Source organism: Egretta garzetta, unplaced genomic scaffold (genome assembly GCF_000687185.1).
Source record: "Egretta garzetta isolate BGI_Z169 unplaced genomic scaffold, ASM68718v1 scaffold154, whole genome shotgun sequence".
NCBI lineage: Eukaryota > Metazoa > Chordata > Aves > Pelecaniformes > Ardeidae > Egretta > Egretta garzetta.
In genome coordinates this window covers 2,008,826-2,033,833 of record NW_009259600.1, presented here as the reverse complement: position 1 = coordinate 2,033,833, position 25,008 = coordinate 2,008,826, and the positions used below count along the sequence as shown (strand labels likewise).

At 38.0% G+C, this 25,008-nt stretch overlaps 1 protein-coding gene across 1 annotated transcript in view; it reads right to left on the bottom strand.

Moving 5' to 3' along the window:
- Positions 1–2,137: 2,137 nt before the first annotated feature.
- The window catches only part of CIBAR1 (CBY1 interacting BAR domain containing 1), a 24,953-nt gene continuing 2,082 nt past the window's right edge, over positions 2,138–25,008 (bottom strand). The window contains exons 2-9 of the mRNA XM_035893904.1: positions 22,865–23,166; positions 19,800–19,868; positions 15,070–15,171; positions 12,546–12,551; positions 10,720–10,824; positions 9,440–9,553; positions 7,651–7,770; positions 2,138–2,349 (exon numbers count right to left, since the gene is read on the bottom strand). Coding sequence (XP_035749797.1) covers positions 2,236–2,349; positions 7,651–7,770; positions 9,440–9,553; positions 10,720–10,824; positions 12,546–12,551; positions 15,070–15,171; positions 19,800–19,868; positions 22,865–23,166 — 932 coding nt within the window. The 3' untranslated portion in view covers positions 2,138–2,235. The remainder of the gene's footprint in view (positions 2,350–7,650; positions 7,771–9,439; positions 9,554–10,719; positions 10,825–12,545; positions 12,552–15,069; positions 15,172–19,799; positions 19,869–22,864; positions 23,167–25,008) is intronic.

The window sequence follows — 25,008 nt, the reverse complement described above, 5'->3', positions numbered from 1 at the left end:
CCCGTATAGTAAAAGAATAACAAAGGAAATGCTCCAGTTTGTGGTACTGATATAGAATATAGCTAGTTTCCTTAGTTATGCTTACTCTGAGGATGCTTTTGCTACCATTGTCCAAAAGTTATGATTTAAAGGAGAACAGTCTGTCATCAAAAACTAGTAACAGTGATCACATCAAGAAGCAGCTTGAGGCATTCCAGGAAAGCCGTAAGGTGTGACAATCTGATGAGTACAAGAACGTAACCCGTAGTCCCAAAGGGATGGGCCAGCATGTTCAACTGAGTGGCAAAATACTCTTTAGCAAGAATGGATACAAGCCTGCATCGTCTACGTGTCAGTGGTCAAAAATATGTATGAACAAGTGGAGTACTGTCAGTCTTGCACTCAGCACTTCACGCCACAAGAAAAATCTTTGCAGAAGTATCTTTAGGTAATATTTAATTCTGTAACTACATTCTAGCTGCTTCTGGCTTTAAAATACATTAATCAGTGACTTTTTCATGTGTAGTTTTGAGATGACACAATTTCTGTCCAATAGGCAAATTTCAGGCATCACATACGCAGGGCAAAGTTGCCCAACATCGTATTTCTCCCTTTCTGTAAGTTTTTCTGTCATTCCTGAAGTTGACTTTTTTGTGTGCGATAGGGAAGGAGAAGGAATTTGAATCTGCTGAGGATAAAAAAAATTCTCTTTCCATACCCTAGCTACTAATTTTTTAGTGGGAATTAATGTAAGCACGGCTTCCTTTTTATTCAGAATTTCCTTTTCAAAGCACAGTACAGCAATAATTGCTATTTGCATATATCTATTATATGAAAACCTGGTATAGTCATGAAGTTAACCAGCTGTTCTGGATTGCATGACTTCATTGAGTATGAAATAGTAAAGTGGTGGTCATCATAATTCTGATGTTGTGATACAAATATTTATTGAAGTGCCCTACTTGCTGAAATAGATGGGAATTAATTACCTAGATAGCTCTTAAGTTTTGGTTATTAGTATTCTGCTCCTTGTCAACAAGTAGTTCAATATTAACAGTATGTAATTCTGGTGCAAAACTATTTTCTGGGTTTAAAACAACCCCATATTGTGACATTTTCACTTATATTTTCATCACATTAATTTTTGGCAAAACCTGTTTTCTCACCTGTCAAAACAAGTTTGAGTTCCACACTTTGCCTCAGTGGACAAAGGCAGCATCAATATTAAAAATGCACTTTCTGGCTTATTTCCTTAACCGAAAGGCTATTTGGTTATAACTTAAGATTGCTTTCCCAGTTACAAGTTTAAATTCTAGATTTATACATGTGTTCTTTCTACATTTAGCTGGAGATAAAGTATGGTAGCAGCTTTCTGGCAGACACCTGTATGCTATTCAAAAATGAATGTGCATAGCCACCATCTCCAAACAGGGTAAGAAATCATACTCAAAATGTGTAATTTCTTGTATGTTTGATGGAATTGGTAACTGCATCAACCAGTTAAACACAGAAAACTTAACTACATATAGCATGTCAACCAATATAATAAATGTCAACTATAGAAAATATCAACTGGCTTTATTATGAAGGCACTTTTATTTAAAAGCAAAGCAGCATTAAAAGGAGATACTGAGCTAGGTCCTTATTTGTTAATGTTCATTCTGTATGTGTAAAGGAGTCAAAAGTCATCCCAGTCAAGCCTGAAGAAAATGAGAATGAGAAAATACACCTCACCCTGCCTTCTGCCATCCAAGGCAGGTAACGAAATGCAACAGGATTGTTGCTGTAGTCAGTTTCTTGAGTACTACAGTTACTTTAGGATGTATAAAAGCAATTATGACAGGTATAGCTAGAGGACTTCGTAAATCCAAGAGGTGTGTAGCTAGAGAAGGTGGTAATATATTGGCAAAGTAACAAGCAAATCCTTATGTTCATAACTGCTTTTCAGCTTAGTGCAGGTTTTGGACACTGTTCCTCATGTAAGTTTAAGCAAATGTGACTGCAATATAGCATCTATGCAAATATAATACAGGATTCTATTTAAACATTTCATTTTCTATCTACTGAAATTGTCCATTTTCAGCAGATTCTGTACCATTCTTTGAAACTGATCATTTGTTTCTGGCACTCTACTATTAGTGCCAATTCTTGCTCCTGCTGGAATTTTAAAAATACAGCCTCACAAAAGCCTTTACGTTAAGGGAAATATTTTTTCTTCCCAATCAAAAAAAAACCAAAAAAGACAGAACAGTTTTGTTATCTCACTTCTTTAGTAGCATCTAATTCCTCATCATCATCCTCTTCCTCATCTTCATCTTCCTCCTCCTCCTCTTCTTCTTCATCTTTTCTTAGCATACTGCTGGAAATCTGCTAAAACAAAAATCCAGCGGAAGTAAATCAAGGGTTTGTTCTCCTGAAAGGAAAACAATACAATTCTCTGTTGGCATTTCCAGTCTTAAGTGTTTGTAGGCTTTTCCTGTAGGAGGAGGGGGGGAAGTTGTTTACCCCTTAACCCTTCAACTTCTGGTAACATGCACAATACCAACAGAAAGATACATGGCACGGAACATAAATACAGTAATGATTTTTAAAAGCTAAGAAAAATCCTCATAGTCCTGAGAACTATTACAGGATAGGAAAAACTATGCACTGATCGAATTAATGTTAAAAATCAAGAGGATGTGATTCTGTTTTTTTTCTGGGTTGGCTGTTGAGACAGCTGGCTGAAGATGAGTATTAAGGCATAATCCTATCTTGAACACATCAAACCTCTTCAGTTAAATGAAAAACTCAACACTATGCTGCTCAAAGCTATGTTTGAGAATAAATTAGACAAACTTTACTAGAAAAGTTTTGATTCATATATGAACTTCTTCCCCTGCCCATCAGTGCTTGCCCTCCAGAATGATACCATAGTCCTTTTTTGGTTCATCAAATGTTAAAAACAAGTGCCAGCTGCCAAGCTTTCATCTCATCTGACAGATTCTGCCATCTATACTTTTTTTTAATGAGGGCTCAATCTAATTCCTTTTGAAGACATTCTTCACAGAAGATGCAACATTTACAATTTAAAATAGAATACACGTATTTTTTTTTCTTTCCCCATGAGAGAAGGAGCATTAAAGACAATTATCCAAGTCATCTGGAATGCTTTTGAAAAATTATTTTAGGTTCAGCGGTTCTCTAAGGGCACCTGCAGCTCTAATTTTGGTTGTATTTTCTGAGTTTTCTCACATACAGTGATAGAAGAAAACTTCAGTATTGAAGACAAAACTTGCTTTTTTTTTTTTTTAACACCCCCTATTTTAAAAGTCCTTAAATGCTGGTTGTGAAATTGACTTCTGAGATTTCATTATTCATATAGCTATGCATGTAACAAAAGGGTTTTGTATGTGCATAAAGCAAGCGGCAATCATTAAACTAATGAAAGCATGCACTGGTTTTGGCTGGGGTAGAGTAAATTTTCTTCACAGTAGCTGCTGTGGGGCTGTGTTTTGGATTTGTGCTGGAAACAGTGTTGATAACACAGGGATGTTTTCATTATTGCTGAGCAGGGCTTACACAGAGTCAAGGCCTTTTCTGCCTCTCACACTGCCCCATCAGAGAGTAGGCTGGGGGTGCACAAGAAGCCGGGAGGGGACACAGCCAGGACAGCTGACCCCAACTGATCAAAGGGATATTCCACACCATATGACATCATGCCCAGCATATAAAGCTGGGGGAAGAAGGAGGAAGGGGGGAAGTGATGGCGTTTGTCTTCCCAAGTAACTGTCACATGTGGTGGAGCCCTGCTTTCCTGGAGGTGACTGAACGGCTGCCTGCCCAGGGGAAGTAGTGAATGGATTCCTTGTTTTGCTTTGCTTGCGTGTGTGGTTTTTGCTTTGCTTTGCTTTTTAAACTGTCTTTATCTCAACCCATGAGTTTTCTCACTTTTACCCTTCAATTCTCTCCCCCATCCCACAGGGGGAGTGAGCAAGTGGCTGCGTGGGGCTTAGTTGCTGGCTGGGGTTAAACCACAACAAAGCAGAAAAATCCTTAGTCTTGTTAATGCAAATAAGTTAGCTTGAAGCAAACGCTTACTTGCAAATCTCTGAACATAACAGAAAATTGAATTAATCACTGGATGAAGCTGGGTTAACTTGAGTCTAAATGCCTAAACCAGCAATCTTTTATTCTGTAAAGAAGACAAAGACAATGGCACTGATTTGTAATTGGAGATTAAGGAGTGCTGCAGATTGAGCCTGTTAAGGTAGGTTCATTTCAATGGACAGACTAATTTTCCAAGTTTTTTCTAGTTAAGAGCATCTGCAATTCTTAAGCAGAACGTCAGTCATATTTCTGAATAAAAGCTCCCCTTTCCCCTTTCCTGAAGAGGTGTTATTTTGGCTTTAAGGCTTTTTTCTGCTCACTACTCAAGTACCTCTGACCATGCTGTAATTAACTGAATAGTAAATAAAATATTATCACTGGTGGTGGTAAGGTGGCGGTAAGATGGCTAACCTAAGAACAAAACTGGATCAGAGTAAGGAAAGGGAGAAAGGAAATTGGGCAGTTTATATCCATGTTATTTTGCCATAAAGATAGAACATAACAGTACTTGAAAATTGATTTTTTGATTACTTAATGCTGAAAAAAAATTTAAAAATTTAATGGAATCTGAGAATTTGTTGCTCATCATAAACGATTTTATGTGGAAATGAATTCTCTAAGTTTGCACATAGGTGATGACTGTCCTTGCTTAAGCTGTTAAGCTGCATGTTTCACTGCATGTGCTACTACAGAAAGCACGGCAATTCTCATGTCTTACACAGCAGGCAATGTTGGAACACCTGGATGCAGACATTTTCAACCATGGTTAAAATGATACTTCGCAGGGCAGGTGCAATATAGTTGGCTATATTAAATGCACGTGCATAAAACTTGTGTGGTTAAGTTTGATTTTAACTACCTGGAAAAAGTCATTCTCTTCTGCTATAGTTGTGCCTAAAGTACAGCATACCAACCTGAATCAGTAAACTGAAATGCTGAAGATACATTGTCAAGTAAAGTGCAAAACGAAGGGATTTACAAAGCATTGTCGTGAAAACTTAAATAGCCTTTTCCGAACTTGTGTAAAACTAAGTATCTGCAGCAGTCATGTTTAAAAAAATCCCTGAACCCCTGAAGGGGTTTTCTCACAATAGGGAGCCATGCTATGAAAAACAGCTTTCCTGGTGCATAGGAGTTTCCACTCCTGATCATATTAATTGCATAGAAATGAAGAAATGCAAGTCTTATTGTTGTACGGCCAGTGCAGCTTGGGACATTAATTCTTTCTAACAGGACTGCCCATTGCTCCTTTCCTTGTGGTCTGCTAAATGGAGTCTGGCAGGTAGGATGGAGAAACTAGCATCTCAGTTGCTTCAGCTAGTCTGAGTGCGTTGAAAACAACTAATGGATGCAAAAATACCAGGGGTCTTTGCAAGTTCCTGCTTTTGGTTATTTAACGTATAGTACCCCTTCCAGAATACTCACTCCAGCAGTAAGTGACAGGACACACTTAGATTATCACGTTGCTTGACAAAGCAACATGACATCACGTTAAGGCACCAGAACTGTAAAAGGAGTTAGCTCTCTGGGAAAAAAATGAATCAAGCTCAAGGAATACCTTAGATTTTTAATACAGAAATAATACAGAAAGGTAGTCCACAGAACCAGAAATAAATTCAAGGATGGTATGTGCTAAATCCTCTGAAAGACAAGTATTGTGTTACCGGCACAGTTTATCCCATCTGGTATGCACTGACTTCCTGGCTGGCCCCCCACCTCTAAGTTAATGTTTGTCTTGTCCTGGTCCCCATCCCCGCTCCTAGTCTTAGTCTGTGTGATTCTGTGAACAGCTTACTGTATTATTTACACTGCTTTAAACTGAAAACTCCCAAGTACAGCATTATGGTCAGTAAATTGTTATTATGTAGCATGAAACCAGACTTGTGAAAACGCTGGGGTGAAAGATCCACAGAAAGGTAAAACAAGTCACCTGGAGGTTCTTCTGAACTCAGCTAGTGAGATGTTTAGTAGGCTCCAGAGGTTAGAGCCCTTAGTGTAGTTCAAGGTACTGATCCTGATGCAACATACTATTTGTAGAATCAGAAAGGGCAGTGTGGAGGGTGTGCGGAACAGGATGCCTGTCTCTTCTTTACTGTCCTAGAGTGACTGCATTAGTAGCATGTTTGGCCCCTTTTTTCTGCCATGTGATCCTCCTCTGCAGAAACACTGTACAGCCCAGTAAGATGACATTACTTTGAAAATTATTGCAGTTTCCCTCTAGGTCTAGAGGACTTCTTGTTCTTTTCAGATATTCCAGTGAGAAGCTATGAGAACATTAACATCTGAAGTTACAGCTAAAAGAGAGGTCTAGAAGAAAGTAAGATAAACTTGCAAGTTACTCAAAACAGAGTTCCACTACATCTCTCAGAGAAATCTGGAACACATTCAGTTTTCTGTTGTTTTGGGCTTTTTGTTTTTTTTTAAAGAGAGTCCAAACCATAGTTATCTGCGGCACCTCAAAATAATTACAGATGCTTCTATACCCTTGATACAGTTTTACAGCACTGCAGTAAGTTCTCAAGGAAGATGGCAACAGATTTTTTTACAGCTTCCTCTGGTCTTCGAAAAAATAAGAATGGGTAAACATTTTCTGAAGTAGCCTGAATGCGAAATTTGCTTGTTTGACAGAAAGGACAGGCAATGTATTCAAAGTCAAGGCTGGTCTTCATGCACTGAATCACTGGGCTCTTTTATCTTTTCAGATGGCACGACTCATACTTTCAACAACAGAGTAACTCAACTGTAATAATTGATCCTTTCTGTGTTGAAAGCAGAAAAGGGGTAATGGTGTGTATGAAGGCAAGAAAACTTTTTAGTCTTACAGTATCAATGCATGATTCTATCCAAAGAAGAAAAGTGGGATGCGTAAGTTTTAAATTGGGCCATCTTTGTCTTCAACTGAAACACTGGTAAGAAATCTTCTTAGTTACAGGATTAAAGCTGCAATAAAGAAAAATAACCTGGACATTTTGCAATGTCTGCAAATTTACTGCTGCAAACAAGTGTCAAAAGATTTTTGCAAGGTAGCTGGTTCAAAAGCAGTGGTGCTTTGTCCATCTGTTTCACTTCTTTTTATTATCCTCTGTTTCCTCACCTGCTTTGAATTTTCAGAGTATAGAAAGAAAGGTCTGTTGGCCATGGGTTTCCTCTGCTGCTAGGAGATACCACTAGCTCGAGTTAGGATCTGGTAGAGAATCCACACTCTAGGATGTGGATACTGAGACTAAGAATATACAAGTGTTACTTAAAGAACGTCACTTCTGTTTCCAGTAAGCTCTGAGATCTTTTCTCTGCAAGATGCCACAGTTTGTTGATGAAAAAAACAGTATTGCTGGAAATGGCATTTTTCAAAAGCAAACAACACAGGTTTACAAGCTGATTTTTTTTTCCCTCAAATAACAATGATATTTAGAAGCTGCACTATTAAAAGCTTAGTATAATCTTTGTGCCCTTGGAAGTCTCTACCTTTGTAACTGTTTTGAGCTGAGTAAAGACCGTGCATCCATGTACATGTACATTAGCTAAGGCTCTACTTAAGACATTCTTTTAATAGTGTGATCTAGCATAATTTTTCTTTCTTACCTGTACTGTCCTCAGTGAAGATTTTAAGGAGCCAGTTCTTTGCAGGGGGGACTTTGAATTTGCACGAACTATGTCTAAGCGAGATTGATAATCCGGAGGATAAAGCGAGCTTCGAAAAACCTGTTCAAATGAAGAAAGCTGTGATATGGGTGCCATGATACAGCTTGCAAGCTAACAATCACCAAGACTGAAGCTAACGAAAATGCAGCATTGGATAATTAAACCTGCTGTAGAGGTTTACAGGCTGTATACGCATCAACTGTATTTTGGATTGATCTCTTTTAGCTGAAACAACATCCTTGCTCAACCTGAGACATCTCAACACACTTACGTGGTCAAAGGAAAGATTCTTCAGAGATCTGATGGGATTTACAAGTGGAAAACTGCAGTGGTTTCCCACAAACATATGTAGCTGAGTTTCAGGCTAACATAGAGGTATGAACCACAGCAACTCCCTTCAGGCTCTCCATTTCTTGGAGAGATGAACTCTTAGCCCCTTCACAACCAAATCCTTGCTGCCGGTCACAGCTGCATCAGAGAAATTTTACCTGAGATGTTCAGGAGATATGAAGCTCAAGAAAAATCTGGGAAAACCCTTAGAATACAGGGGAGACCATAATATCCATCATATTTACAAGTTTTTTCCAATAGCCCAAGAGAGTAAATTGTAAGACTAACAGCCTGATTAAAACTAATAAAGCTATTTGTGCAAGACTATTAATAATGAAGTCAAGGAAGATGGTAGAATTATGGTCAGTTAATGTTTTTATAGGAAGTAAATATTGTCCAATTAACAGGAAATTTAAAATGAGATTATAAATTTAGTTGTGAAAGATAAAGTATTGACTTAAAGGATATTTTTTAATTGGTGCCACGTGACATTTTAATTGTGAAACCAGAATAGTAAAAAATTGACATGGCATAGTTTAAATGATGTAAAAATACCAAGTAGTCTCGAATGTGACTGCCACTGAAGAACTGTGATTTTGTATGTCCTGTGCTAACTGAACACTGCCATCCTTGGTCCTGAGCTATGTCATGGAAAAAAATAAAACTAGGACTAGTAAGATTTACAAAAGAAGACTGAAAATGATCCAACTTTCTTGACAAGCTGAACACATATACACAACATACATTTCAATGATAGTAAGTTTAAAGGCACAACATCCAGAAAAACTTCAAGAAAGAATAAAGGACTGAAAAACATGTCTTGGGAAAGAGAGGTTATAAGTCAAAGAGAACAGAAAGGATGACTTGAAAGGAAGCTATCACTGCCACAAGGCAAAAAAGCAATTTGGTAACAAGTATCTTAATTCTAGAACAGCCGAATAAAAACAATGACTGAAAGATGAAAATGAGCAAACAAAACTCAGAATAGGAAGACAAGACTTTTAATGAAGTAATTAGTCTTTAGAACATCTTATCAGAGCAGTGTAAGATTTTCTCTTATTGTGCATCTTTACAGCGAGATTCACTGCAGAGGTGTTCTTTAAGAACTATGATTAGCTGAGCTTGGAGTGGCAGTTAATTTAGGAAAAGTCTCTTATCTCTATATTGTGGGAAAGATTAGGTTGCCATGGCATTTGTTCTGTTTTTGAAATCTCTGAGTTTATAAATCTGCATGCTCTTGCTGGAGAAGTGCAAAGATGGGCTCTGTATACATAAGAAGTTTGTCCTGGGAACCTGAAACGTATGTTGCGTTTTCTGCTTGGGACACGTAGAGCCCCAAAGCGTGAAAAGTGTTTTTATGTAGTAAGTAAACTGAAAAGCAAATCTTAATCACTCTTACCTCTAAATCTTCGTTTTCATCAATATTTTGGATATTTTGGTAGGCAGCAGTAAATATCTCTAAAGCTTTCCCATGGAATAACATTTCAATAGTTATAAATTCAGAAAATATATTCTAAAAGCAAAAGAAAACAAAGGTTTTCTTAATACAGTAAAGTACATTTCCACTTCAAATACAAGTAATTACTGAATTCTGTACTTGGTATTTATATGATACAAATAACTGCACGATACCCCATACTTTTAAGTAGCCAGACCTGCATTTTAGAAATTAAATTTAAATGCTGGCTGGGCTGTCACATACACAGTTGTCATTGTATACTAAATTCTAAGTAAACACTTGAAGAGCGAAGAGGAGATTCATTAGGAATAAATGTCACGCTGAAAACTCACTTGATATTCCCCGATGTGTATTCACAAGATGTAGTCAGTGGATTTTTGCTTTATTGATGGCAATCTTTTTTAACAGGTTGGGGATAAATTATCTGTAAATTCTACTCATATCTATAATTTACAGATAATTATATATTTTATATAATAAAATATTTTTTATATATAAAAAACACTTAATGATGACATCTTCAGAACTCACACAATCTTTTTCATATTACTCTGAACATCAAGTACTGAATGGTTTGGTTGGGCTTTTCAACCATCTTTCATTATTTTCTATTTAGTCTGGGGTTTTTTTGGTCTCAATAAAAAAAAAAATCTCACTTCAGCAATTTTGTAATTAAATTTGAGAGCACATAATGCAAGTGTTTTCCAGTCACTATAGTCTTTGGGATTTAAGCCATTCAATGTCTGACATTAAGAGAGAAATTAAAGTTTTGATTACTTGCAGTCACTGAACACTTTGTACTTTCTGCATCAGTAAAACTTTTAACTGCAGTAAACTACACAAATTTCATCATGGATAAATACATTATTTACTTATCATGATTTCTGTTAATTTTGCCGATATTAATCTACATCTATCATTCCACTAACAAATGCAGCTATCAGTGAGGTAGAATGCAGCAGCTGTTGGAAGGTACAGGTGCTAAACAATCAAATACAGGAAAATTCTGAATTCAATAAACTGTAAGAATAATGAACAGATTTTTTTAATTGCAAAGTTCATGATATTTGGATTATGAAATATTCATGAATACGACAAGATTTATATTTATGTAGGCATGAGGTAATACTAAATGTTGCTAATCTTGCCAAAGAGTACCTATAGTAATTTTATTATGCAAGATGAAATGTATTGTCATATACTGAAACATGAGCACATACTTTTATGTCCTTTATCTTCTGTTTCTCAAAATTATCAATGGTTTCCTCTAATTGCCGAGTTGTTCGAGTCGCATCCAATGAAGCTCTCTGCAATTCACTTTCCGCCTGGTAAAGTAACACAAAGGTGGAATTAGTCCTGTATTTGATACGAAGTTATTTGCTCTAATTGCCATGAAAACATTTAAGTCTGGATTTTCAAAATACTACACATCTGTGTTACTGTATTTTTAAATTTGTTTGTAGCCTAATAAATAAAGATGCCTTTTACACTGTCGTGACTTTGATCTGAAACATGAAAAATGAGTAGCTGCAGCCAGTCGGCAAAGTCCTACTGCCCTAATCCATTTTCTGTGATAATCACCTGCCAATTCCACTGGGCCAGCCCTGACGCTCTGCTGACAACACAGTGACTGGGTTCAGGGAGTTAGCCCACCACAAGGGTTTACCGTTCAGACAAGTTAAGGGTTTTTTTAAGCTGGTGTAAAGGAGAGCGTAGGAGCACACAGACCAGAGTGGCAGATGAGCGGAAAAGGTCACCCTTTATTTTCAAGTGCAGATCAACCTGCTGGGTCTAGAACTAATCTTTTCCAGTGTCATGTGTTGAACCTCGTCTTACTGAGTTTTTCTAAATTACTTAAAGAGACAATAAAGCATAAGCTGGAACTAATGCCCTTCTCCCGTAAGTATCTCAATCAGCAGACTAGAGTTAATACCACTTTTAGATCCAAAAGCATTTCAGGTATTTTATATTTTTAGTATTTTTATATTAAAATATTTTATAAAAACCATCTTCAACAGGGTACTGGGAAGGGGACGCACCATCCAATCCCTGATGCATAAATTCACAGTGTTTCTTTTGTTACTACAAAAAGCATTTTAGATATGTATTTTAATTAGATATGACTATGAACTATATAAAAATGCACACTACCATTTAAATAAAGATGCTGAAGCTATTCTGATTAAGTAAAGACTGAGAACTATGTACTATTACAAAATAATGATGTAAAGATGTAAGAGCTTGCACTTGAAGACTGTAAAATTTGGGTCTAAACTTATTTTATTTTCCATACAATACTGGTCAAACATCAGACTAGTCAAGGCAGCATTTATTTACAGGCTCTGTCAGTGAGTATCATCAGGGATCTATCCTGTCCTGGGATTTGGAAATAGTATACGGATCAAGTAACTGTATCCTACGATCAACACGCAGGATCCTTCCCATTTCTACCATGCTGCAACTTAAGAGAGGAACTTTTTTTTTTTTTAAATAGACACCAAGGCCCAGTTCCCAGGGTCTAGTTTTTAGTGTTACACGTATATGGAAACCTAAGGCATAAGGCATGCTCTGTCACTTTTTTTGTTTGATTAAAATCTCTAACCTTACGTTACAGGATTATCAATTTGAAACAATCTCCTTACAAAACCAGCTTAAAGTCACAGACACAATTCTGCCATTACTGGGCAAACGAAATTGGTAATGATCTTTAGTAGTACATAAAGTCACATGTTCATCTCCCTTTCTTGATTTTGCCCAAAACACTGGAGGGAAACAGAGTAAGAAAAGACGTTTTGTGCATTGTCAATTATTACAATCAGTCACTCTCTGTTATGCATAAGCAGCTGTTACACAGACAAATACAGTACGTTATTTCTATGATAATCAAATGTATCTTCTCGATCCATCTGAAGTAGCCTGGCCAGATTTGGTGTGCAGATGCATTGGGAAAGGAATTTTGTTTGCTGTAGAGTGAAATGTCTAAACTTGCAGAACTTGCAGAGTTTGCACAACAGCAGTTTGGTATTTTCTCTTCTGAAACACCCACCTGGGACTGGAAATATTAGTAAAGGAAAAAATGGCAAAATAACAATCAATATTCATAAAAGTATCAGTTTTTACATCTACTTTTAACATGTTGTGAAGTACTTAACTCAGATATTTCATGCCACCTGTATACTTGGAGGGTGCTATTACGTTGTCTGAAGCTTCCTGCTGTTAAGACATTACTTACAGTTTGTTATAGGTTTGCTAAAATTCAAGTATCCAGGCCAAAATATTTCAGGACAGCTGTTTGTCTTGGACTGAGGGTTTGGCTATTTATTTAAAAAAAAAAAAAAAAAAAAAAAAATCAGACAACCTAGGTAGACCACTTCAGGGACTGAGGGTTTGGCTATTTATTTAAAAAAAAAAATAAAAAAAAAAATCAGACAGCCTAGGTAGACCACTTCAGGGAAAAAAAAATAGATTCTGATTTTTAAAAATGCATTTTTCTATTTAAAAAAAATCTGGTAGGGTTTTCCTTTCAAAGCTGTACTACCCCTACATTATATAAGATGGAGTTGAAATTTAGGAATGCGTACAGATGCTTTGCTATCTGTGGCCAAAGTCACTAGCTGCTGAAACATCACAGTTGCTCAAGAACAGCAGAACCACTGCTGGAGCCTAACAGCTATGCTAACAAACACGACGAAGCCTCTCTCAGACCTAAAAGCTGACCTGTATACATCCTTAAAAGTAAATTAACATATTCCTGCTCCCAATACTTTTTATGCATTTTGTGTTGATCACTTTAAAATGCAAATATGTAGCATTTGGTGCCTTTGGCCATATGCAAAACCAGACTGTACTGAGATTTAATAACTCTTCAGGCAAAGTCTTAAGTACAGAAAACACAGGTGTTACAAGAAGCTAAGCCACAGGAGGATATTTGGGAGTAGCTTAGCAAAGAGACAAGAAGAAACAAGCTAAGTGCCAGCCATACACCCATGTAATCAGCTGGAAATTAGCACAACAGGGAGAAAAATGGGCCCAGTCTCCCTTTGGGGAGAACAGCTGTCCCGGTTTCGGCTGGGGTAGTTAATTTGTTTTCCTCTAGTAGCTGGCACAGTGCTGTGTTTTGGATTTAGGATGAGAAGAATGTTGGTAACACACTGATGTTTCAGCTGCTGCTAAGTAGTGCTTAGACTAAGTCAAGGACTTTTTCAGCTTCCCCTGCTCTGCCAGATGCACAAGAAGCTGGGAGGGGGTACAGCCAGGACAGCTGACCCCAACTGGCCAAAGGGCTATTCCAGACCATAGGACGTCATGCTCAGGATGCAAACTGGGGGGAGTTGGCAAGGGAGGAACCACTGTTTAGAAACTGGTTGGGCATCCGTCAGCGGGTGGTGAGGAACTGCATTTTGCATCACTTGTATATGCTACTATTATTATTTTCCCTTCCTTTTATGTCTTATTAAACTGTCTTTATCTCAAGCCACAAATTTTACTTTTTCTTTTCCCTTTTTTTTCCAATTCTATCCCCCATCCCACTGGGGAAGGGGGGAGTGAGCAAACAGCTGGGTGGTGTTCAGCCGCCTGACAGGTTAAACCACAACAATAGCTTATGTTACCATTTACTCCCTTAATTCTAATGAAGGAGTACTCTGCATCACAGCTCAAGTTCTAACCCTACAGCTGACATCCGTGTATATTTATTATACGAGGAACTCGAATTAGTCATCACTGAACTGATCTGATTAATATTAAATGGGAATTCTTTGGCAGAGACTAAAATAAAATCTAATTCTCCTGGGTGGCATTTGACCATCACAATCATTTTTGCTCTTTCTGCAGGCCTATGCCCCAGTCACTAGAAAGATCCTATTTCTGAAACAAAGTCGATGAAATCCTACTAAAAATAAGACTGCTTCACTCCTGAGTCCAACAACAGAGTGTAAGAAATAATAAACAGCACTAAAATAGGACTGTCTTGATCCCCTTTATTTTGGCATTTCCTAGATTCTGACTGCTTCAGAATTTGAAACTTCAATGAGATTTTAATGGAAACTCTATGGAGGCTTAATTTTTCCCTCTGGGATACAGAATAGTATACTGGGGAGGGTCACTGGTCTTTTGAAAGGAGAGTAGTCTGGTTGAGTATTCTACTAACAGAGTAACAACTTTTCCTTTCACACTTCATCTCACAGCTGGAGGAAACTCATACCCCATCTAGGTACAAGGAAGCACAACTACCAAAATGACAGAGAAAAAACCAATTAAACAAAAAATCTACAGAAGGAAAAAAGGAGTTGCCTGATTACACATATTTTCAAAACCCTCCAAATTCCTAGATGCAATTTCTGCCTACCTCTCTTGCATTATCAAATACTTCATAGTTTCTTTTCAAAGAGGGAGTAACAAAGCAGCTATTATAAGCTACAACCATCATAAAGTTTAAGAAAAGATTCAGCATCAACATAGGAAACAGTCCCTCTAAAGAATATTCTTCCCTTATTACTTACTAAACACAACAGTTTAATTCCTGAGAAATGTTAAAAATATTTTTTATAGCCACTAGAAATACAGGATACAATAATGTGTCGATCTGATGGATTCCGCTGACGTGTCTTTTCCAGTTGAGATAATTGCTTGGCTTCTCGGTTCTTTGCTGTTAAAGTTGCTTTAAGATCATCCTGGAAATAAAGTGTTTTAGACATGTATGAAATAGAGTCAGGATAACACAAAATGCCCATTTCTTCATACGTGCATTGCTTAGAAAACATGAACAAAACTTCTGCTTTAAACAAAACCAGATTTTACTAATCTTATCCCGTTAAATGATTCCCTGAAAGAGAATTCAATGGGGACCAAGAGAATTTAGCACCTTGCACAACTCTCTGTAGCACACACTGTAATTTAAATGTGGGGAAAAAAAGAAAAAGATATTTACAGCTTTTAATGAAAAGTACAGTAGATGGTCAAAAGCTGAGATTCCCAAAGCAGTAAGGAGACAGGCCCATTCCAGGTTTAGCAATGGAATAAAGGTGGCATTTAGAAAGAAAAAGTGGCATCAAATAAATCAGTAAGAAAAAAACCCAAACCAGGCAGCAGTCAGTACCAATTAGAAGTTATGAAGAACACAGAACTGCTGCAAAGAGCTTAAGGTGCCATAGAAAATCCATGGCTGAAAGGGTTAAACTGCGTACTTAAATATGCAGTTAGTAAGGTGCTTAAATACATTTGGAACAAAATAAACCCTAGTGATGATGTAGCTGGAGAAGATGAAACTTACTGTTCTAGAAAAGGCAGAAACTGTTGATAAATATTTTTGCTCCTCATTTCCAAAGGAGAAGTAGGATGTACTTCTAGGAAGATGTGTGACAATTTAAGAATGTTTACATACCACTCTCAAATTCTTGTTCATGCTATAAAACTGTGTTTTGCAAATAGTTTGGCATACGTGGAATCTAAAGTTGTCAGTCAGATATTTATCACTCCATTGACCCTGTTATGGGAAATGACATTAATTTTGATGGCTCTCATTTAAAGGTGCAGTACCTTAGAGCAAGCAGAAATACAGCCCAAAGGAATCAGTCTAACAAAATCTAAGGCAGGAGTTGGGCATGCATTTCAAACCATCATTTCCTCTGAAAAGACCAGTTCCCATTTATCTACCACTCCAGAAAGGAGTGGGTTAAAGCTACTAAAAACTATAATCTCGTGAAGTTGTCTGTGCTCCTTCTCTGGATTTCAGAATTTTAACATGGTTGTAGGTCTCCTTCACCCAGAAAGGCATGCAACCAAGAATGTGTCTCTTACAAAAAGTTTTGTGATCCCATGACCAGATCATTTGTCAATGACAAGCACAAGCGTGCCAAGTTTCAGAGTGCTGCGTTTCTTCAATAATGAGCCTCTACTCAATAATGGTCAGGATCAAAACACGCAGTTTCTTCCTTGTTTCTACCCTTACTGTCTGTTTGTATGTCCTTGCGTATATGACTGTCATTTTGCTTCATCTTTAGGGACACACAGCTGGTTTCTGATACTAAAAACAACTGCATCATCAAAACTAATTTTGCTGCTGTTTTTTCAAAAGGGAATTTCCACCACCTTTAAGGCCATCTGAAAGACTGCTGGAAAGGGCTTTCTCCTTTATGAAAACCACGCGGCTGCAAGAAAAGCAGTAATAGAAAAAAAACATTACTGCTTTACATTTTAAGTTTTAAATTCAAGGTAGAGAAAGAGAAGAGAAAAACATTTATTTTTGTCACAGAACAAAGCAGGTTTGTATCTGATGGTCACAGCTGCATGTTTAGTGGTGTTTAAAAACTGGGCGTTGTTAACAGCACTGACTTTGTGGGCCCACTTAAAACAGCCAACCAGATTTAAGACTGCGCTGTTCCCTTCTCTACCTCTGTTCTCTGTAGCAACAACAGCCATCAAACACACTTCTCTGCTAGCCAAAGCGTGACAACGATCTGGTGCTTCGGTGGCTGTAGTGGTGGAGCTATATATGAGTTTTGGATGTACCAAGATAGGGCACAGTTACATACACATTATGTCTAGGATGTTGAAAAACTGAAAAGGGTGCAGAAAAAAATCCCATAAAAATACTCAAAAGCTGGGGAAAATGCCATTATGGCGAAAGAATGAAGGTCTACATTATCAGCTAACTGAAAAGAATGAAGAATGGGTTCTACTAGCGTCTAAATACCTTCATCCAGAAAAAAACAGAACATCACAGAGCTCTTTAGTCTCAGTGGAACATATAACAAGGACCAAAGATCAGGTGAAGTCTTTCTTTTAAAACAAAGCACCACAAACAGCAACTAACCGCTAACCACCACAAACAGTCCTACATTCCCCTCCACTGTCTTCAGACCAAGATTTGATAAGTTTTTAGAAAATATGCTTGAATTACACCCAAGGAGAAATGGAATGGAATGGAATGGAACAGCCAGTGAAATTAAGGACAGGTACAGAGAATATAAAATTATTCATAGTCCCTCTGGCTTTCAACTATGAATTAAAGTCACACATAAGAACTCTGGTCAGCCATCCAACTTCAAACGATACAGATGTACAGCTACAGTCCTTCCACCAGACAATGAGCTGGCAGATCCTCATCACTGTACTGTTACCTGCTTTAGTCACTGAAGTTATTAAAGCAAACCAATCCTTTCTTCTGCAGGTGGGTCATCTTGGTTTTATGATGTCCTGTTTTACATGAAGAAAAGGAACCAGGAACAGAGTCGCCAAAAAGCAGAAAAGTGAAGATTGATTTACAGAACAATGAAACAGAAAGAAATCCTAAAATCCTACATTGAAGCTGCATCACAGGACAAGAATATGATACTAGCTTCCACTGAAGCTGCCAAATCCTGCCGCAGAGAGCTACTCAGCATAGTAAACCAGGACATGTGAATGGAATGTTTTTATGACATAAGCAGTTAAAGGACAACACTATTCTGATGGACCTGTGCCTCTCTAAAGCATTTAGTATCACAGGACACTGGTGTCTTACCCTACAGAAAACAGCAACAGTTCTTTTTAGATACAGCACAAAAATAGTTTGTGTACACCCTGGAACAGATCCAATAAATAGCAGTGAGAACATCCCCTTTATAAAAAGTGCTATAATGACGTATTCTGACTGGTCTTACTTAATCAGCTAATGTAGTTACAGGTGAAGCAGTCCTACAAATAGCACCCTGTGCTAGCTTTACATGAATGACAAAACCTCCTTTTTCACTAAAAACATTCCAGCGTTTAGAGATGCTAACTGATGACCAGACAGTTGAAGTTTTAACCAAGGCTTATAGTAACAGGCAAGGGGAAAAAAGAAAATAATTTAATGGCCTACATCTTTCATGAAGTCTCTTTTAGTTCAAAGGTATGTTGAAAAAAGTTAATCCCATCTACAGTTTACTCCTCACTGTAGCCAAGATAAACATTGTGTAATGCTTCCTGGCATTCTGAAAGGCAAAGACAACAGGAAATGCCATCCACTGTTGCAAGGGAGGACCTGGCTTCTTCAGTTGCTTCTGTCCTTGGCGTTTACTGGCTGTCAGTGGCAATGCACCTCAAGGCATTATCTTCAATGCTTCGGAAGCCGCAAGCACTGCTGTAGTGCTCTGCGTCTCCTCAGCAACACTCCTGCTATAAACACATGAAACTTGTCCTCCACCTTCAACATTTATAACCTATAGAATACTCGGTCAGTTCTAGGTCTCACAAACTGGGTTTCAGAGTGACTATTAAGATACCAAATTCTAGGATACCGGGCTCTATAGTCTACAACTCTGCTAAGGACTACCACACGTAGTACCACGCAAGTCCGGGATGCATTTCCTTCATAACTGTTTCTCTAACAATCAAGTGAGAGAGCTGTGCAGTAAGTTCCAAACACTGTACTTGGTTCTTCACTGTATTGAAAAGATACAAGAACAAAAACATGAAAAATGCTGGTTTGAGATGCAATGACACAACGTACTCGAATTAACCACCTATTTTTGTATGTAAATACCATCAAATAATGTTCACGTTACCTTTTGATTTATATGAATTATGATACAGATATATACATCAATTACAGATTTGAGTTTACAGGATGAAGGTATCCTCTACGTAATATACGCTTATTATGAAGAACTACTTTCGTCCTATATACTAGTGTCTGCTTATTAAAATTTACTCGCTCAAGCTTATCCCTCCTGGAGGAAAGAAAATTTACAGATATTTTGTGGGAATATTTCAAACCCCTATAGACACTGTTTCCAGAATACAACGGATGAAGAGACCTCAGGGTTTTGTGTATCTTCAGGTCATCCTGATGCCTTTGCAGGACAAGAGAGGGATTCAGGCCACTACCTATTTATCAGTTTCAAAAAGTGTCTTCTACATTATGAACTTCAATGTAGAATGCAATTCTAAGTTAGAAAAACTGTTAAAGCAGCATATAAATGACGAAGAGCCAAAAGCATTACACGTAATTCACCTTTTGGAACTTGGAATAATAATAAGAATGACATTATTTATAAAGAAAAACATCCTGAATTTACACTATCCAGGAATTTACACTATCCACAATGCCTTTTTTTGCTTGTGCTCCAGGAGTGCTGAATATCCTTGTCTTCACATCAAAGCTTTTTTCCTCCAACATATATGTAGCTTCAATTCAGATGTATTTCTATACAATTCAGTCAGACTGGTTCCTGCAATATGAAAAATCAGAACCACTTCCCCCTGTAAAGTAGAAGTTTTTGACTGAGTGGCCAGAACACCAAAATGTGCCTTGTGAGAAAACAGATGTTTAACCTACCCTTTTAAGTTTCACTATGGTCCCATAACTTTTCAGAGGTTCAACAACCTTGGCTTCAAGTCTGTCAACCTACAAAAGAAATCACAACGTCACTAAAACCATGCACATCTATGGTGTGCAGAAACAATTAATTTACTAGCGATTCATCTTACTAGGAATTTAATCCATATATCCTGAAAATATAGTGGGATGGAGGTTTTAAAAATATTGCAAAACCCAGAGTCAGTTAAATTAAGCAGTAAATAATTTGCATTTTGAGGAGCTCCAGCTTATTTCTAGTGGAATTCCTTTTCTTCATTGGCATCAGGATAAGTAAAACATAGAGATTCTAACAACTGAGTAACATCAAACACTGCATCTTGGAGATCTGTAGCTTTCTATCTGAAGTCAAAGATCAATGTGTTTGCTCTACACTTGTTGATAGAATCATAGGATGGTCTGGGCTGGTTGGACCTTAAAGACCATCTAGTTCCAACCCCCCTCCATGGGCAGGGACACCTTCTGCTGCACCAGGTTGCTCAAAGCCCCATCCATCCTGGCCTTGATCACTTCCAGGGATGGGCCATCCAGAACTTCTCTGGGCAACCTGTTCCACTGCCTCAGCACCCTCACAGTGAAGAATTTCTTTTTTGTATCTCATCCAAATCTACCTGCTTTCAGTTTAAAATCATTACCCCTTGTCCTGTCACAACCGACCCTGCTAAAAAGATTTTCCCTATCTTTCCTACAGGTCCCCTTCAGATACTAAAAGGCAGCAATAACATCTCCCTAGAGAGGACAACCCCAACTCTCTCAGCCTGTCCTCATAGGAGAGGTGTTCTAGCCCTCTGGTCATCTTTGTGGCCGTCTTCTGGACTCGCTCTGACAAGTTCATTATGGACTAAGCCATCTTTGCTATCAAACATACTGTAAGAAATGCAAGACTTCTGTTCTTAAAAATAATGGAAACAGCATCGTAGGTACTGAAAATATTAAAAATACCAACAACAGGTTATGTAAAATGCCTGAATGCTCTCATAGATGAATGCATCTGAATTTTTGTTTCAGTTCTCCTAGTCAGAAAAACAGCTACATATGGTCAGAGAGGCACTACGTGTAAGACCTGCCTGCTTGTCAAAATTGACAATACTGCCCGAGTGGCCCCAGCATAAGCTGCCAATGACTTTGGACCAGTGAGTCATCTGGCCCATCGCTGTTAGGTCTGAATTAGGACAAGGTACATACCTCTACTAGGAAGGGAGAGACGTTACACTCCCCTCTAAACTGGCAGTCAGCAGTCAGCCAAAATCTAGGACAACTAAGCAAACATTTCTCCTTTACTACACACTACCAGGGCACTATCAAACAATTTCATTGAAACTACCAATAGAATAGAATGGAATAGGGCAGTAAGGCTCTAAATGAAGCACATGATACAGACATAGCAAATAACCCACCCTTCTTGTTTATTTACCCTTCCACACATTGCGGAAGTACCTCACACCTCAGCATTTATGTATCTAGCACTGCAGCTGAAGACCAGAAACTGATAACCCTTATAAGCTTATTTTCTCTTGCCCACGTTGTCAATATATACGAGAACTGTTAATTAACCTGATGCCCAAAAGAAATAAAGCTGCGATTATCTATTTCGTTTTCATGAGCAAAGGAGAGCTGGAATTAAAGGCTAAAAGCTTCTCTTTTCCTTTGCTGCTTCTCCCTTTTCTCCTTCAACAGGCAGCGGTGGTTTGAGGACAGGCATGGTGGGAGGATGTAGGCCAAATGTCAGTTTTTAAAAACACCCTTAAAAATCAAAAGAAGCAGAACTCAAGTTGTTACATAGGTACCTCGAAATTACAGATTCATAGTTTAAACGTGAAAATGGACAGAGAGATCATGCAGTCTGACTTCATATACACCTTTGGCCATGATATAAAAGTACCCTATTAACAGAGGGATAAATTGCTATTACATCAATTGAAGCATAAGGACCTACACGTGGCTCAGCTGGAGCCAGATGCGTAACAGCTTATGGGAGGGGGAAATCGCACTATCCACACCCTTGGATTTCTTATTACTTCTTAAAAATCTGGCTCTAAATACATTGTTAAAGATCTATGTACACTTCTTGCTTTTCAAACCCTCTATTTAGTAGACTAGATACCTCATAGATTAACTTCTTTTAAAAGGTTTCTTTTTCTGCTTTGTTAATACAGAAAGACAACTTGCAATGCTTTTTTTTTTTTAAAAAGTCCTATCTGAAAACATCAAGAATGTCAACTACTTCAGTCTCTTTTTAAAATTATAATGGTTCTCTTCACTTTTCAAAACTGTAAATGGGAATTTTCTATGCCCTACTGAAAGAATAGATAAGTACTCCAAACACTAGTTTGAGTACATGTAGATTAATTTATTTTTTCTTAAATCTCAGCATTTGGAATTCTGGATCATAAGTTACAGTGTGACTGGCCTCACACACAGACGTGTAAGTGGCATAAACACCTTTCTTTACGCTCTCACTTATCTGGCAGAAATGTGACTGTACTGTCATTGTGACATGGTCCAAATCAAGTTTGTACTTTCAGTGTTGAACTTCAGGCTTACGAAATCTATAGTGGTCCCCTACAGCACCTCAGAGGGGCTGTCAGTGCCCAGTGAAGGATTCCAGTCAGCATTCTCTTCCATACAGCTTCTGATAACAGCAAAAGGAAAATGACTGATTTTACCTCAGCTGCTGCCAGACAACTGAAGTCACAAAACTAAAAGAACACTTTATTAACCATAAACCATAATCCAAAGTCTGAGACCAATGAAAGACTTGCTCTGTCTCAAATTCTGTGAGTGCTCATACGGATAGTCTGACTGACTTCAACAGGACTAATCACAGGCAGTTTTCACTAAAGTTATTAGCAGAGGAACTGATGAATGCTTTGGCAGCCTATCCTGCGCTGCCACTAATATATTTAAAAGTGTTTTCTCCCATGTTTCTCTTGTGATTGCAGAATATATCTTTTCCCTTTTAATCACAGATAAGTAACTGAAAAGTTCAGATGGCAAACACAACATGTACAGCTTTAATTTTGTACCTCTGCCTGGCGATAATCCTGAAGTCTGGAAAATTCATCTGCAAAGTTTTTCAGTCCAACTTTTAAGTTTGGTGTCTCTGTGGCTGCATATGCATATATTTCATTTACTAGAAGATCTGCTTTGTCTCGTAGTCTGGCAGTTTTACGTACATATCCAGCAAATATTTGGCACAATTCACCAAAATGTTTTTCCACATTTGAAACAGCATCTTGTATTTGTCTAGTCTGATTGTCCCTGGATAGCAAAGAAAAATAAGTGAAAAAGAAGGGGACAAATGTTTGCAACACATACAGAAGAAAAACTATATAATTATACTATTAACAATTTATACACTATTTGGACATCTCATTTCAGTGAAAACCAGAAATCTATTCTTAAAAAGATAATGTTATAACAGTCTGATGTAACGTGCTTATTTCTGAATTAATAACAAACAAACAGAAAAAAGCATGATTTATACTTAAAAATAAAGATCCACTAGAGGAAAACCCAAATCACAAAAATCAGCTCCTAAGTTTTCCTCCTGTGGTTAAGCAAAAGCTCACTATTATTTTTGGTATTAATTACTAACACAGTGATAACACTTGCAGGTCTCAGGCAAGGCTGGGTCATACAGCATCCTGCGAGAGTCTGCAATCTAAACAGACAAGTCCATGGCTGGAGAAATGGAGAAATTAGGCAACAGAGGGAACTCTGTAAAGGTATTAAATGTTCCTTGAATTGTGAACAGGTACCAAACTGCTCCTGGTCAGCACTGTAGGGGATAAATATCCCTGAGAATTAGAGAAGTGAATGGACACAAGCACAGAGGTGAAAAGTCTAAAAACACAGAAAGGACATTCATCGCACCAACAAATTATTTTCTTTTAAATGATATGAATTTAATTAATTTTTGATTTGAACCAAATGCCTGTATGTTTCATGACTAATGATCTAAAGAAGTCATTCTGAATTTTTAATTCACATATTCCACTTGATATTGTGCTTTCCGATTCCTACATCATTTGATGGTCTCGCTTTAGTTATGCTTCAGTGATACTATTAAACCGAATCAGTGACAGTGAATTCATGCCAGCTGTTGTTGATCTGACCGAATCAACTACAGGACAATTTAGCTAACAGTAATTGCCAGATACTGGGTCCTAAGAAGTCTCCATGGTCTACAAGAGGTGACTCATGTGAAGCGCTGGAATTCTCAGTGAGAGAATTCACTCATACCACTGTCTTGGTAAGGAAAAGAAATGAAAAATTCCTTCATATCCTTAAGCTATCCCAACTCCACATGCTGACCAATACCTAAATATTGACTTAATATCGCAACACATGAAAATCAGAAAAATTGGAAGAAATTTAATACAACTAAACAACAGTGCAGTCAATTCAAATGAAGAACACATTTCTGCAGGAACTCTTCAGGAAAAATATTTCAGGCCAAAGTTCTGCTACGGGCAAAAACCCAGTTGTGTTGGTTCATGGCAAGCAGTCTAGAAGACTGTTCAAAGGAGATTTTGTTCAAAGTAAAAAAAAATCCAAGTAAGTTGTTCAGTCCTCTGGGACATGCTGGAGCACAGAACTATTTGAATGGGAAAGGTTTCACCCAGCGAGTGGGAAAGTAAGAGTCTCATTAAGTATTAACAAAGGGTTTTTTTCAGAATTAATATTATCTGATAAAATCTTCAGTTAAAGGTACAGCTTTCCCATTTTATTGGCAGGTCTTCATGTCAGAAAGTGCTCCTCTCCCAGGGGGGAGCCTTAAGCACGTTTGCTCACCCACTTTAAAATGTTGATCTCACAGTACTCCCATGCAAATAGTATTTAATTCTGGGGCATGAAATACTACATGTCCTTAGATGGGGGTGTGAAGGGTTTTTTTTCCCCCCTTTCCTAATTATTTGTGACCGCTTACCTGCGGCCACAAAATTATCAGCGGAAGGCCCGCTTAAATCGTCCTTACTCCGCCTCTGCAGAGCACACTAAGCCTAGGAAACTTTTTCGGCCGTTACCCGGGGAACAGAGAGGGGGATCCCCCACCCCTCGGGAGGGCAGCTGCCGAAAGGGGGACGGGACCCGCGTCGCCCCCAGACCCCCACGCCACTCCCCGCGTACCCCGACTGGAAGAGGGCCTCCTCCCCTGCCCGGCAAG